The sequence below is a fragment of the Plecotus auritus genome, assembly GCF_963455305.1.
Source record: "Plecotus auritus genome assembly, chromosome: X".
Taxonomy (NCBI): Eukaryota; Metazoa; Chordata; class Mammalia; order Chiroptera; family Vespertilionidae; genus Plecotus; species Plecotus auritus.
This window is the reverse complement of record NC_137784.1, coordinates 57908876-57922937: the sequence shown is the minus strand read 5'-3', so window position 1 is coordinate 57922937 and position 14062 is coordinate 57908876. Positions and strand designations below refer to the sequence as shown.

The 14062-nt window shown below is 41.8% G+C and overlaps 2 protein-coding genes and 1 pseudogene across 8 annotated transcripts in view; 2 read left to right on the top strand and 1 right to left on the bottom strand.

Annotated features, from left to right (window-relative positions):
- HDAC8 (histone deacetylase 8) overlaps positions 1-14062 on the top strand; it is a 451824-nt gene that overhangs the window by 93860 nt on the left and 343902 nt on the right. The window lies entirely within an intron of this gene.
- LOC308239310 (AN1-type zinc finger protein 5-like) lies at positions 365-1084 on the top strand (the record flags this gene model as incomplete). Its single annotated transcript, XM_080652116.1, has 1 exon — positions 365-1084. One exon carries the CDS (start codon positions 365-367, stop codon positions 1004-1006), a length of 642 nt encoding a protein of 213 aa, XP_080508242.1. The 3' UTR covers positions 1007-1084.
- LOC308239435 (elongation factor 1-alpha 1-like) lies at positions 2549-12466 on the bottom strand (annotated as a pseudogene). The gene is made up of 2 exons: positions 11071-12466; positions 2549-2592 (listed from the first exon to the last, which is right to left on the bottom strand). The product of its transcript is annotated as an elongation factor 1-alpha 1-like (transcript).

Below are 14062 nucleotides of genomic sequence, written 5' to 3'. Positions count from 1 at the left end.
TATGGAAAGAACTAGATCCTAGAATCCAAGAAGCAAAAGAACACCTAATTACCTCAATCCAAAGAGGTTCTCTCCAAGGCACTTTGTATTAAGACAAAGAAAACATTCTCAAAGCAGCCAGGTCAGTGCACATGCCCAGATTGTAGGCTCAATACCCAGTAGGTGGTGTGCAGGAAACAGCCGATTAATGATTCTCTCTCACCATTGATGTTTCTCTCTCCCTTCCTCTCTGAAATCAATAAAAATATTTTTTTTAAAAAAAGAGAAAACAGAGACAAACAGAGAGAGGAGGAGAGACACAGGGAAACATCGAACTATCTCACACCGATATCCCACATGCACTGTGTTACAACCGCAGAAAAATATGGCTCAGGAGACTAACCAGACCCCAGGGCCCATGCTTTGTAGTACAGGATGTGGCTTTTATGGGAATCCTAGGACAAATGGAATGTGTTCTGTTTGCTACAAAGAGCATCTTCAGAGGCAGCAGAATAGTGGCAGAATGAGCCCAATGGGGACAGCTAGTGGTTCCAACAGTCCTACCTCAGATTCTGCATCTGTGCAAAGAGCAGATGCTAGTTTAAATAACTGTGAAGGTGCTGCTGGCAGCACATCTGAAAAATCAAGAAATGTGCCTGTGGCTGCCTTGCCTGTAACTCAGCAAATGACAGAAATGAGCATTTCAAGAGAGGACAAAATAACTACCCCAAAAACAGAGGTGTCAGAGCCAGTTGTCACTCAGCCCAGTTCATCAGTTTCTCAACCCAGTACTTCTCAAAGTGAAGAAAAAGCTCCTGAGTTACCCAAACCAAAGAAGAATAGATATTTCATGTGCAGAAAGAAAGTTGGCCTTACAGGGTTTGACTGCCGATGTGGAAATTTGTTTTGTGGACTTCACTGTTACTCTGACAAGCACAACTGTCCATATGATTACAAAGCAGAAGCTGCAGCAAAAATCAGAAAAGAGAATCCAGTTGTTGTGGCTGAAAAAATCCAGAGAATATAAATTACTACTTGTGAAGAGACTGAAACTTTGTTTTTATTTTAATATATCGTAGGAAAACATTAAAGAGCAGATGCATGTCCATTTAAAAAAAATAAAAAATAAATAAATAAAAAAGGAAACAAAGGAAAGAAGTATGGAATACCACCAAACAAAAATGACAGAAACACAAAGAAGAACCCATAGAGGCACAGATCTACCAGAAAACAAAAGACAAAATGGCTATCGGAAATCCTCATCTAATCTAATAAAGAGGGAATATGCAAATTGACCATCACATGGCAACAAAGATGGTGGTGCCCACAGCAGAGGCAGGGTTTCCATAACACAAGATGGCTGTACCCACAGCAGAGGCTGAGTTCCTGTAAGGAGCCTTAACGAGCAATCAGCAGGGACCTGAGGCTGCATGGTGCTGGGCTGGGGCAAGGGATCTGAGACTGTGCCACCCACCTGGTGGGGCTTGACAGGGGACCTCAGGCCATGCCCTGCACCTGACGGGGCTTGATGGGAGAACTCAGGCCACACACCCCCGCCCCAATGCCGGGCTGGGGGACCTGAGGCTGTGCCCCCCACCCCAGCACTGGGCCTGGGGACCAGATGCTGTGCCCCCTGCCCCAGCGCCAGGTTGGGGGACCTGAGGCCGTGCCCCCAGCACAGTGGAACTTGACAGGGGACTTCAGGCCCCACCTCCCTCCCAGTGGGACTTGATGGGGGACCTCAAGGTGTGCCCCCTGCCCCAGTGCTGACCCAGGGGACCTCAGGCCGCACCCCCTGCCCAGCGGGGCTTGACAGGGGATCTCAGGCCATGCCCCCTGCCTGGCAGGGCTTGACGGGGAACCTCAGGCCGCACCCCACCCCGGTGCCAGGTTGGGAGACCTGAGGCCCCACACCCTGCCCAGCGGGACTTGACAGGGGACCTCAGGCTGCACCCCCCTCCCAGAGGGCTTGATGGGGGACCTCAGGCCATGCTCACTGCCTGGCGGGGCTTGATGGGGGACCTCAAAGCATGCCCCCAACCCGGCCCAGGCTGGAGGACCTCAGGCCATGCCCTCCGCCCCAGTGCCAGGCTGGGGGCTCTGAGGCCATGCCCCCTGCCACAGCAACAGGATGGGGGACCTGAGGCTGTGCCTCCCACCTGGTGGGGGTTGACGGGGGGCCTGAGGCTGTGACGCCCAACCAGCACAGGGCCAGGGGACCTGAGGCTGTGCTCCCCCACCTGGTGGGACTTGACTGGGGTGGGGCCAGCCAGGTCTGGGTCTCACGTGATTTCGAGGCACACACGGGTGGGTGGGGACTTGACTCGGGGTCCCGCAGTGTGCCCCAGACTCTGACAGGAGGAAGATTTTCATATACGTTTTAGTAATTTTCTCTTATCTCTGACATTTCCATTATAGAGAAAGGGCAAATAGCAATATTAAAATATTTCCTCTAATTCCCTTTTAATGTGCACAAAATTTGTGCACCAAGCCTCTAGTACATTGATAATTACCCTAAATGTAAATAGACTGAATTTACTATTAAAGAAGCACAGGGTAGCAAATTGCATCAAAAAGCAATATCCGACCATATGCTGCCTTCAAGAGACACATCTAAGTTGCAAAGAAAAAGGCATATTCAAGGTGAAAGGGTGCAAAATGATTATTTAAGGCAATAACATCCAGAGAAAAGCAGGTGTAGCCATACTTATATCTGACAAAGTAGATTTCAAGATAACAAAGGTAATAATAGAAAAAGGCGAACATTTTATAATGATAAATGGGACACTACTTCAAGAAGGCATAACACTTCTTCATTTATATGCACCCAATCAGGGAGCACCAAAATATGTAAAGCAATTACTCACAGAACTGAAGGTTGAAACAGACCAAAACACAATCATAGTTGCGGACCTTAATACTCTATTGACAGCTCTAGGTAGATCACCCAAACAGAAAAATCAATAAAGAAAAATCAACCTTAAATGACACAGTAGAACAAATTGACGTAATTGGCATTTACACAACCTTTCATCCCTGAACATCCGATTATACATTCTTCTCCAGTGCATACAGAAAATTCTCATGTGTAGACCATATGTTAGGTCACAAAACTAGCCTCAAAAAATTCAAGAAGATTAAAATTATAGCAAGCATATTCTCTGACCAGGATGCATTGAAATAAAAAATCAACTATAAAAAGGAAATAAAGAAGCGCACAAATACGTAGAGATTAAACAATATACTACTAAAAAATGACTGAGTCAGCAAGGAACCAAGATGGCGGCATAGGTAAACACCTGAATTTGCTGCCTCGCACAACCACTTCAAAACTACAACTAAAAGACAAAATGGATATCATCCAGAATCACGAAAAGGCTAGCAGAGTGGAAATTATACAACTGGAAGGAAAGAGAAAAGCACACTGAGACTGGGAGGAGGTGCAGAGGTGCGGAACTGAAGTGCGGAGGTATGGAGGCACACACACACGGAAAGGGGCTGGCAACTGAGTACGCTGTTGTCTTTTTCAATCTGGAGGGTGACACAAGCTCCCAACTGCTCTGAACTCCAGTTCCGGGCGAGACTCTGGAGACCCAGACTCATACGGGAAGAAACTGGACTGTCTGGCATCGGGCTAAAACATGAGGGTGGCTTTCTCTCAGAGGTGCTTGCAGCGATCATTGTTCCTGCATGGTGCTGCGGGACACAGAGACCCGGGAACCTCTTTGGGGCAGGGCTGATGGTCAGCCATTGCTGTTTGCTCCACCCTGGTGATTCCCTGAGACCCCACACCATCCAATTTACAACCCGACCCAAGCTGTGCGCAGAGGATTTTGCATATGAATGGCCTGGCCTTTTGGAATCTAAAACCTAACATACTGCAGCTGGGTCAGAGAGCACCAGAGCCTCCAAAAGAAGGCCCAAAGCTGGACAACAGCTTGCATTGCTTCACAGCTGGGCCTCAACTGAGCCCCTGCAAACCACAAACAAAGAGGAGGAATCTGCAGATCTCTCTGTTGCTCCTGCTGGGTGTCCTCAGGCAGTGGCTAACTTTGCACCTCCTTGGAGATCCAAGAGCCAGTGTACCCAGTGGTAAGAGTGAGACCATCCAGATTACAACTCTTCACATCCATAAGAGACACATTCAGAGGGCAGACTCAGTGGGAGCCAAAGGCCCACTGAATCAAGTCTTGCCCCATAAGGGTGTCTCCAGCACAGAAGTTCTCCCAGCATAAACACAACTGGTCTTCACAGCCAATTGGCCTGGAGGTCAATTCCTCCCAACAGCAATCAAGGCTTAACTACAAAAAGACTGGGCACACAGCCCACAAAGGGGTGCACCAAGAGTGTCCACCTCAGGTAATTAGGGAAGCTGAACCACTGGGCCCTATAGGACACATAGCACAAAAAACCACTCTATCAACACAGCGAAGCAGCCAAAATGCGGAGACAAGAAATGGGTCACAAATGAAAGAAATGGAGGAAAGCAAACTACTGGATATAGAGTTCAAAACCATGGTTATAAGGTTACTCAAGAATCTTGTAGAAACCTCTGAGAAATTTAGTGACACCCTCAAGTATATGAAAAAGGACCAACTAGAAATTAAGCATACACTGACTGAAATAAAAATAATATACAGAGATCCAACAGCAGACTAGAGGATCCCAAGAATCAAGTCAAAGATTTGAAATACGAGGAAGCAAAAAACACCCAACCGGAAAAGCAAAAAGAAAAAATAATCCAAAAATATGAAGATATTGTAAGGAGCCTCTGGAACAACTTCAAGCATACCAACATCCGAATTTTGGGGGTGCCAGAGAAGAGAGAGACCAAGATATTGAAAACCTATTTGAAGAAATAATGACAGAAAACTTCCCCCACCTGGTGAAAGAAATAGACTTACAAGTCCAGGAAGCGCAGAGAACCCCAAACAAAAGGAATCCAAAGAGGACCACACCAAGACACATCATAATTAAAATGCCAAGGGCAAAGGACAAAGAGAGGATATTAAAAGCAGCAAGAGAAAAACAGTTAGTTACCTATAAAGGGAGTACCCATATGATTGTCATCTGATTTCTCAACAGAAACTATGCAGGCCAGAAGGGAGTGGCAAGAAATATTCAAAGTGATAAATAGCAAGAACCTACAACCAAGATTACTCTACCCAGCAAAACTATCATTTAGAATTGAAGGTCAGATAAAGAGCTTCACAGATAAGATAAACCTAAAGGAGTTCATCACCACCAAACTAGTATTATATGAAATGCTGAAGGGTATTCTTTAAGAAGAGGAAGAAGAAGATAAAGGTAAAGTTAAAAATTATGAACAACAAAGTGACAACTAATACCTATCTATCAACAAGTGAATCTAAAAATCAAGTGAATAAAAATCTGATGAACAGAATAAACTGGTGAATATAATAGAATCAAGGGCATAGAAAGGGAGTGGACTGACAATTCTCAGGGGGAAGGGGCTGTGGGGGGTGCGGTAAGAGACTGGACAAAAATCATACACCTATAGATTAGGACGGGGGGGGTAAGGGTAGAGGGTGGGGTGGGAACCAGATGGAGGGGACCTATGGGGGGAAAAAAGAGGAACATCTGTAATAATCTGAACAATAAAGATTTATTTAAAAAATGACTGAGTCAAAGAAAAAATAAAAGGTGACATCAAAAGTTATATAGGATGGAGAAAAACCAAGATGGCAGCATAGGTAAACACCTATACTGCTGCCTTGCACAACAATTTCAAAACTACAACTAAAAGACAAAACGGACATCATCCAGAACCACCGGAAAGCTGGCTGAGTGGAAATTCTACAACTAGAAGGAAAGAGAAAAGGACACTGAGACTCAGAGGAGCTGCGGAGGGCAGAGGTGCTGAGACACGGAGACAGGCGCGCAGCAAGGGCAGGCAACTGTATACGTGGCTGGCTTTCTTGAACGGAAGGGAGACAAAGGCTCCCCACTGCTCTGAACTCCATTTCTGGGCGAGACTTGGGGAACCCAGACTCATACCGGGTGAAACTGGACTGTCAGGAGGAAGCACACTGAGACTCAGGGGAGCTGTGGAAGGCACAGGTGCAGAGGCACACATGCAGAGAGGGCAGGCAGCTGAGTGTGTGGCTGGCTTTCGTGTTAGGGAGGGAAACAAAAACTCCCAACTTTACTGTACTCCAGTTCTGGGTGAGACTTTGGGTACCCAGACTCATTCGGGGAGAAACTGGACTGTCTGGCAGCGGGCAAAACTCGAGGGCAGCTTTCTCTCAGAGGTGCATGCAGCCATTGCCATGGGACACTGAGAACCAGGGGCCTCTTAAGGCAGGGCTGAGGGGAAACCAAGGCTGTCTGCCCCAACCTGAAACTCCGCCCCATCCAAGCTGAGCACAGAGGCTCTCCCAGTGTAGAAACAGCTGATCCTCACAGCCAATTGACCTGGAGGTCAACTCCTCCCAGTGATACCAACAACAATCAAGACTTAACTACAACAAGACTGTGCACACAGCACACAAAGGGGTGCACCAAAAGTGTCCACCTCAGGTAACTGGGGAGGCTGAGCCACTGGGCCCTATAGAACATCTCGCACACAAAGCCACTCTATCAACTCAGGAAGCAGCTAAAATGCAGAGACAAAGAGGCAGGTCACAAATGAAAGAAATGGAGGAAAGCAAATGACTGGATATAGCGTTCAAACCACAGTTATAAGGTTTTTCAAGAATTTTCTAGAAAAGGCCGATAAATTTAGCGAGACCCCCGAGGTTATGAAAACGGATCAATTAGAAATTAAGCATATACTGACTGAAATAAAAAATATTATACAGAGACCTAAAAGCAGACTAGAGGACCGCAAGAATCAAGTCAAAGATTTGAAATACAAAGAAGCAAAAAACACAACCGGAAAAGCAAAAAGAAAAAAGAATCCAAAAATATGAAGATAGTGTAAGGAGCCTCTGGGACAACTTCAAGCGTACCAACATCAGAATTATGGGGGTGCCAGAAGAAGAGAGAGAGCAAGATATTGAAAACCTATTTGAAGAAATAGTGACAGAAAATTTCCCCCACCTGGTGAAAGAAATAGACTTACAAGTCCAGGAAGCACACACAACCCCAAACAAAAGGAATCCAAAGAGGACCACACCAAGACACATCATAATTAAAATGCCAAGAGCAAAAGACAAAGAGAGAATATTAAAAGCAGCAAGAGAAAAACAGTTAGTTACCTACAAGGGAGCACCCGTAGGATTGTCAGCTGATTTCTCAACAGAAACTATGCAGGCCAGAAGGGAGTGGCAAGAAATATTCAAAGTGATGAATAGCAAGAACCTACAACCAAGATTACTCTACCCTGCAAAGCTATCATTTAGAATTGAAGGTCAGATAAGATAAATAGCTTCACAGGTAAGAAAAAGCTAAAGGATTTCAACACCACCAAACCAGTATTATATGAAATGCTGAAAGGTATTCCTTAAGAAGAGGAAGAAGAAGAAAAAGGTAAAGAAAAAAATTATGAACAACAAATACATATCTATCAACAAGTGAATCTAAAAATCAAGCGAATAAAAAATTTGATGAACAGAATAAACTGGTGAATATAATAGAATTAGGGGCATAGAAAGGGAGTGGACTGACAATTCTCTGGTGTAAAGGGGTGAGGGGGGTGCAAGAAGAGACTGGACAAAAATCGTACACCTCTGGATGAGGACAGTGGGGGGGCGGTAAGGGCAGAGGGTGAAGTGGTAACCGGGTGGAGGGGAGATAAGGGGGCGGGGGGAAGAGGAACAATTGTAATAATCTGAACAATAAAGATTCATTTTTTAAAAAAAAGTTATATAGAAAAAAAAAGAGAAAGACAATATGACATATTAGAATTTCTGGGATGTAGCGAAAGCAGTAATAAGAGGGAAGTTTGTATCATTACAGGCCTATCTCAAGAAATAGAAGTAAATAATTAACATTACATCTTAAAAGTACTAGATAAAAAAAATAAAAGCCACCCAATGCCAGCAGAAGAAAGAAAATAGTAAAAATTAGAGCAAAATTTAATGAAAGAGAGAACATAAAGACTATACAAAAATTAATAAAACAAAGAGCTGGTTCTTTGAAAACATTAGTCACATTGACAAACCACTGGCTAGACTAGACTCTCTAAGGAAAAAAGGGAAAAGAGCCATATAAACAAAATCAGAAATGAAAGAAGTCACCACAGATATCACAGATATACAAAGGATTATATTAGAATACTATGAAGAACTATATGCCACCAAATAGAATAACCTAGAAGAAATAGATGAAGTTCCTAGAAATATATAACCTTGCTATACTAAATCATGAAGAATTGGAAAGTCTAAATAGACTGATCAGCAGTGAGGAAATTGAAACAACTATGAGAAACCTCCCAAAAATTAAAAGTCCAGGACCAGGTAGCTTCAACAGTGAATTCTATCAAATCTTCAAAGAAGATTTAAAATCTATTCTCAAAATCTTGCAAAAAAGTGCAGAAGAGGTGATACTTCCTAATACATTTTATAAGGTCAGCATAACCCTAATATCATAATGTGGCAAGAATAACAACAACAAAGTAAACTACAGACCAGTATCTCTGATGAATGCAGATATAAAAATCCAAAACAAAATACTAGAAAATTGAATATAACAGTACATTAAGAAATAATACATTATAATCAATGAGGTTCATTCCAGGGGCACAAGGATGGTTCAACATACACAAATCAATCAATGTAATACACATCAACAAAAGAAAACATAAAATCATTATTTTATCAGAAAATACAGAATAAGCATTTGATCAGATACAACATCAATTTATAATTGAAACAGTTAATAAAATAGGAAAAAGAAGGAATATATCTCAACATAAGTAAGGCCATATCTGATAAACCCTCAGCCAATGTTATACTCAATTGTGAAAACCTGAATATTTTCCTCCATAATCAGCAACAAGACACAGATGCCAACTCTCATGACTCTTATTCAACATAGTTCTGGAAGTCCTAGTCAGAGCAAAAGGCAAGAGAAAGCAATAAAAGGCATCTAAATTCGGAATGAAGAAGTAAAAGTGTCACTTTTTTTATTGTTTGAAGTTTCACATGTCTCCTTTTTCCCCCATTGACCCCACCACACAACCATTCCCACGCCAGGCAAGCCCCCACCGTTCCAGTGTCTGTGTCCATTGATTATGCTAATATGCATGCATACAAGTCCCTTGGTTGCTCTCTAACCCCCCACCCCCCTGTCATTTGTCTCTGGATCTACTTTTGTTCATCAAATTAGGTTGATCATTATATCCCACATGAGTGATATCACGTGATAGTTATCTTTTTCCGACTGGTTTATTTCGCTTAGCATAATGTTCTGCAGTTTTATCCATGCTATTGCAAATGGTATAAGTTCCTTATTTTATAGTGGCATAGTATTACATTGTGAATATGTACCACAGTTTTTCAATCAACTCATCTGCAGATGGGCACTTAGGTTGTTTCCAAATCTTAGCTATGGTAAATTGTGATGCTATGAACATAGGTGTGCATATATCCTTTCTGATTCGTGTTTCTAGTTTCTTGGGATATATTCCTAGGAGTGGGATCACTGGGTCAAATGGGAGTTCCATTCTTAGTTTTTTGAGAAAACTCCATACTGTTCTCCACAGTGGCTGCACCCGTCTGCATTCCCACCAGCAGTGCACGAGGGTTCCTTTTTCTCCGCATCCTCACTAGCACTTGTTGTTTGTTGATTTGTTGATGATAGCCATTCTGACAGGTGTGAGATGGTACCGCATTGTCGTTTAGATTGGCATCTCTCAGATGATTAGTGACTTTGAGCATGTTTTCATATGTCTCTTGGTCTTCCTTATGTCCTCTTTCAGAAAGTATCTATTTAGGTCAGTTGCCCGTTTTTTTTATTGGGTTGTTTATCTTCCTTTTGTCAAGTTGTATGAATTCCCTGTAAAGGTTGGAAATTAAACCCTTATTGGAGATAACATTGGCAAATATGTTCTCCCAAACAGTGGGCTTTCTTGTTGTTTTATTGATGGTTTCTTTTGCTGTACAGAAATTTTTATTTTGATGTAGTCCCATGTGTGTATTTTCTCTTTAGTTTCCATTGTCTTAGAAACTGTATCAGTGAAGATATTGCTTCAGCATGTCTGAGATTTTACTGCCTGTGGATTCCTCTAATATTTTTTATGGTTTCCCGTCTTACATTTAAGTTCTTTATCCATTTTGAGTTTATTTTTGTGTATGGTGTAAGTTGATGGTCTAGTTTCTTTTTTACACATGTATCTGTCCAATTTTTCTATCACCATTTATTGAAGAGACTGTATTGATTCTATTGTAAGTTCTTGCCTCCTTTGTCAAAGCACTTTGAGCATAGTTGTTTGACTCGATTTCTGCTTTCTCTATTCTATTCCATTGGTCTATATGTCTGTTCTTGTGCCAGTACCAGGCAGTTTTGAGAACCGTGGCTTTGTAATACAGCTTGAAATCTGGTATTGAGATTCCTCTCACTTTGTTCTTCTTTCTCAGGATTGCTGCAGCTATTCAGGGTCTTTTTTTTATTCCAGATGAATTTTTGTAAAGTTCTATCTAGGTCTGTGAAATATGCCGTTGGTATTTTAATGGGGAGTGCATTGAATCTATAGATTGCTTTGGGTAGTATGGACATTTTAATGATGTTGACTCTACCAATCCATGAACAGGGTATGTTCTTCCATCTGTTTATATCTTCATCTATCTCCTTTTTCAGTGTTCTGTAGTTTTCCGAGTACAGGTCTTTTACCTCCTTAGTTAAGTTTATTCCTAGGTATCTTGTTTTGGTGCAATGATAAATGGGATTTTTTTTTCTCATTAAACTTTGTTATTTTAATGGGTCTCAAAATTCTGTGACAGATTTTTGGTCATGTTGTTTCCATTAAAAAGTACTGATTTTAAAAACTATTAACTTAAAAACTGCCACACACACAAAAGAACCGAATGGTCCTCAAAACATTCTCCTTTCCTTCTGAAGGTTTTATGATGCATTGTAATCATTAACCAGACTTTTACTATTAAACTTAAATGGCCAATTGAGACAAACAGTTCTGAGACTCTTCTTCCACTAAGACTGGGGTGTCAGGTGTTGGGAATAATATTTGTTTAGCTTTCTGAGCTTTCTGGGCAGACTTGGTAACTGCCAACTCCAGCTGCCTTCTTGTCCACTGCTTTGATGACACCCACAGCAACTGTCTGTCTCATGTCACGAACAGCAAAATAGCCCAGAGGAGGATAGTCAGAGAAGCTCTCAACACACATGGGCTTGCCAGGAATCATATCAACGATGGTAGCATCACCAGATTTCAAAAACTTGGGGCCATCTTCCAGCTTTTTCCCATAACAATGATCAATCTTCTCCTTTAGCTCAGCAAATTTGCAAGCAATGTCTAGCCTCGGTGGTTCAGGATAATCACCTGATCTGTGAAGCCAGCTGCTTCCATTGGTGGATCATTTTTGCTGTCACCAGCCACATTGCCATGGCAAACATCTTTGACAGACATGTTCTTGAAGTTGAAGCCCACATTGTCCCCAGGAAGAGCTTCACTCAAAGCTTTATGGTGCATTTCAACAGACTTTTCTTCAGTTGTAACATTGACTGGAGCAAAGGTGACTACTATGCCGGGCTTCAGAACACCAGTCTCTACTCGGGCCACAGGGACAGTACCAATACCACCAATTTTGTAGACACCCTGGAGGGGCAGACGCAGGGGCTTGTCAGTTGGACAAGTTGGTGGCAGGATGCAATCCAGAGCTTCAAGCAGTGTGGTTCCACTGGCATTACCATCTTTACAGGTGACCTTCTATCCCTTGAACCAAGGCATATTAGCACTTGACTCCAGCATGTTATCACCATTTCAACCAGAAATTGGCACAAATGCTACCGTGTCAGGGTTGTAGACAATTTTCTTAATGTAGGTGCTGACTTCTTTAACAATTTCCTGTATCTTTTCTGGCTGTAGGGTGGCTCAGTGGGATACATTTTGTTAACACCAACTATCAGTTGCTTCACACCAAGTGTGTAGGCCAGAAGGGCATGCTCATGGTCTGTCCATTCTTGGCGATATCTGCTTCAAATTCACCAACACCAGAGCAATTATCAGGACAACACAGTCAGCCTGAGATGTGCCAGTAATAATGTTTTTTATGAAGTCTCTGTGCCCTGGGGCATCAATGATGGTCACATGATACTTGCTGGTCTCGAATTTCCACAGGGAGATATCAATGGTGATATCTCACTCCCATTCAACTTTCAGTTTATCCAAGACCCAGGCATACTTGAAGGAGCCCTTCCCCATCTCAGGAGCCTCCTTCTCAAATTTCTCGATGGTTCTTTTGTCAATCCCACCACATTTGTAGATCAGATGGCCAGTAGTGGTAGACTTGCCGGAATCTGCGTGTCCAATGATGATGATGTTGATGTGAGTCATTTCCTTTCCCATCTTGGTTTTGAGTTAATGGTGGTTTTCACGACACTTGTGTTCTGGTGGCAAATCTGTTGGGAAAAAGCAGGATTGTTTTTTCAATCTCTTTTTCTGTAAGTTCACTATTGTATAGAAATGCCATAGATTTCTGGGCATTAATTTTGTATCCAGCTACATTGCCAAATTCATTTATTAAGTCTGATAATTTTTTGATGGAGTCTTTAGTATTTTCTATGTACAGTATCATGTCATCTATGAATAATGACAGTTTTACATCTTCTTTTCCAATTTGGATACCTTTTATTTCTTCTTGTCTAATTGCTATGGCTAGCACTTCCACTACTATGTAGAACAGGAGTGGTGAAAGTGAGCATCCCTGTCTCATTCCTGTTCTTAGGTGAAATGGTTTTAGTTTTTGCCCATTGAGTCTGATGTTGGCTGTAGGTTTGTCTTATAAGGCTTTTATTATGTTGAGGTATGGTCCCTCTATTCCTACTTTGATGAGGGTTTTTATCAAGAAAGAGTGTTGGATTTTGTCAAATGCTTTTTCTGCATCAATTGATATGACTATGTGATTTTTACCTCTCAATTTGTTTGTGTGATGTATCACATTTATTGATTTGCAGATATTGTACCATCCTTGCATCCCCGGGATAAATCCTACTTGGTCATGGTGTATGATCTTCCTGATGTAATGCTGTATCCGATTTGCTAGAATTTTGTTGAGGATTTTGGCATCTATGTTCATGATAGTTATGGGCCTGTAATTCTCTTTCTTTGTGTTGTCTTTTTCTGGTTTTGGTATTAGGGTAATGCTGGCTTCATAGAATGAGCTTGGAAGTGTTCCTTCTTCTTGGATATTTTGGAATAGTCCAAGGAGGATAGGTTTTAATTCTTCTTTGAATGTCTCGTAAACTCCCCTGTGAAGCCGTCTGGCACCGGGCTTTTGTTTGCTGGAAGCTTTTTGATAACTGCTTCAATTTCCTCCATTATTATAGGCCTATTGAGATTTTTAGATTCTTCCTGATTGAGTTTTGGGAGGTTGTATTTTTCTAGGAATATGTCCATTTTCTCTAGGTTGTCTAATTTGTTGGAATAGAGTAGTTTATAGTATTTTTTAGTAATCATTTGTATTTCTGTGGGGTCTGTTATTATTTTGCCTCTTATATTTCTGACTTTGTTTATTTGGATCCTGTCTCTGCTTCTTGTTTAGCCTGGCTAGAGGTTCATCAATCTTGTTTACCCTTTTAAAAAACCAACTCTCAGTTTTATTGATCTTGTGTATTTTTTTGTCTCTATGTCATTTATTTCTGCTCTGATCTTTATTATCATCTCCTTGTTTCTGTTCACTTTTGGCTTTTCTTGTTGCTCTCTTTCTAATTCTTTATGTTGTAGAGTTAGATGATTTATTTCTAATATTATACCATTGTGGTCGAGAAGATGCTTGATAATGATTTAAATCTTGTTGAATTTGGAGAGTTTGCCTGTGACCCAATATGTAGTCTATCTTTGAAAATGTCCCATGTACACTTGAGAAGAACGTATATTCTGTGGCTTTGGGGTGAAATGTTCTGAAGATGTCAATTAAGTCAATCTGATCTAGTGAATTGTTTA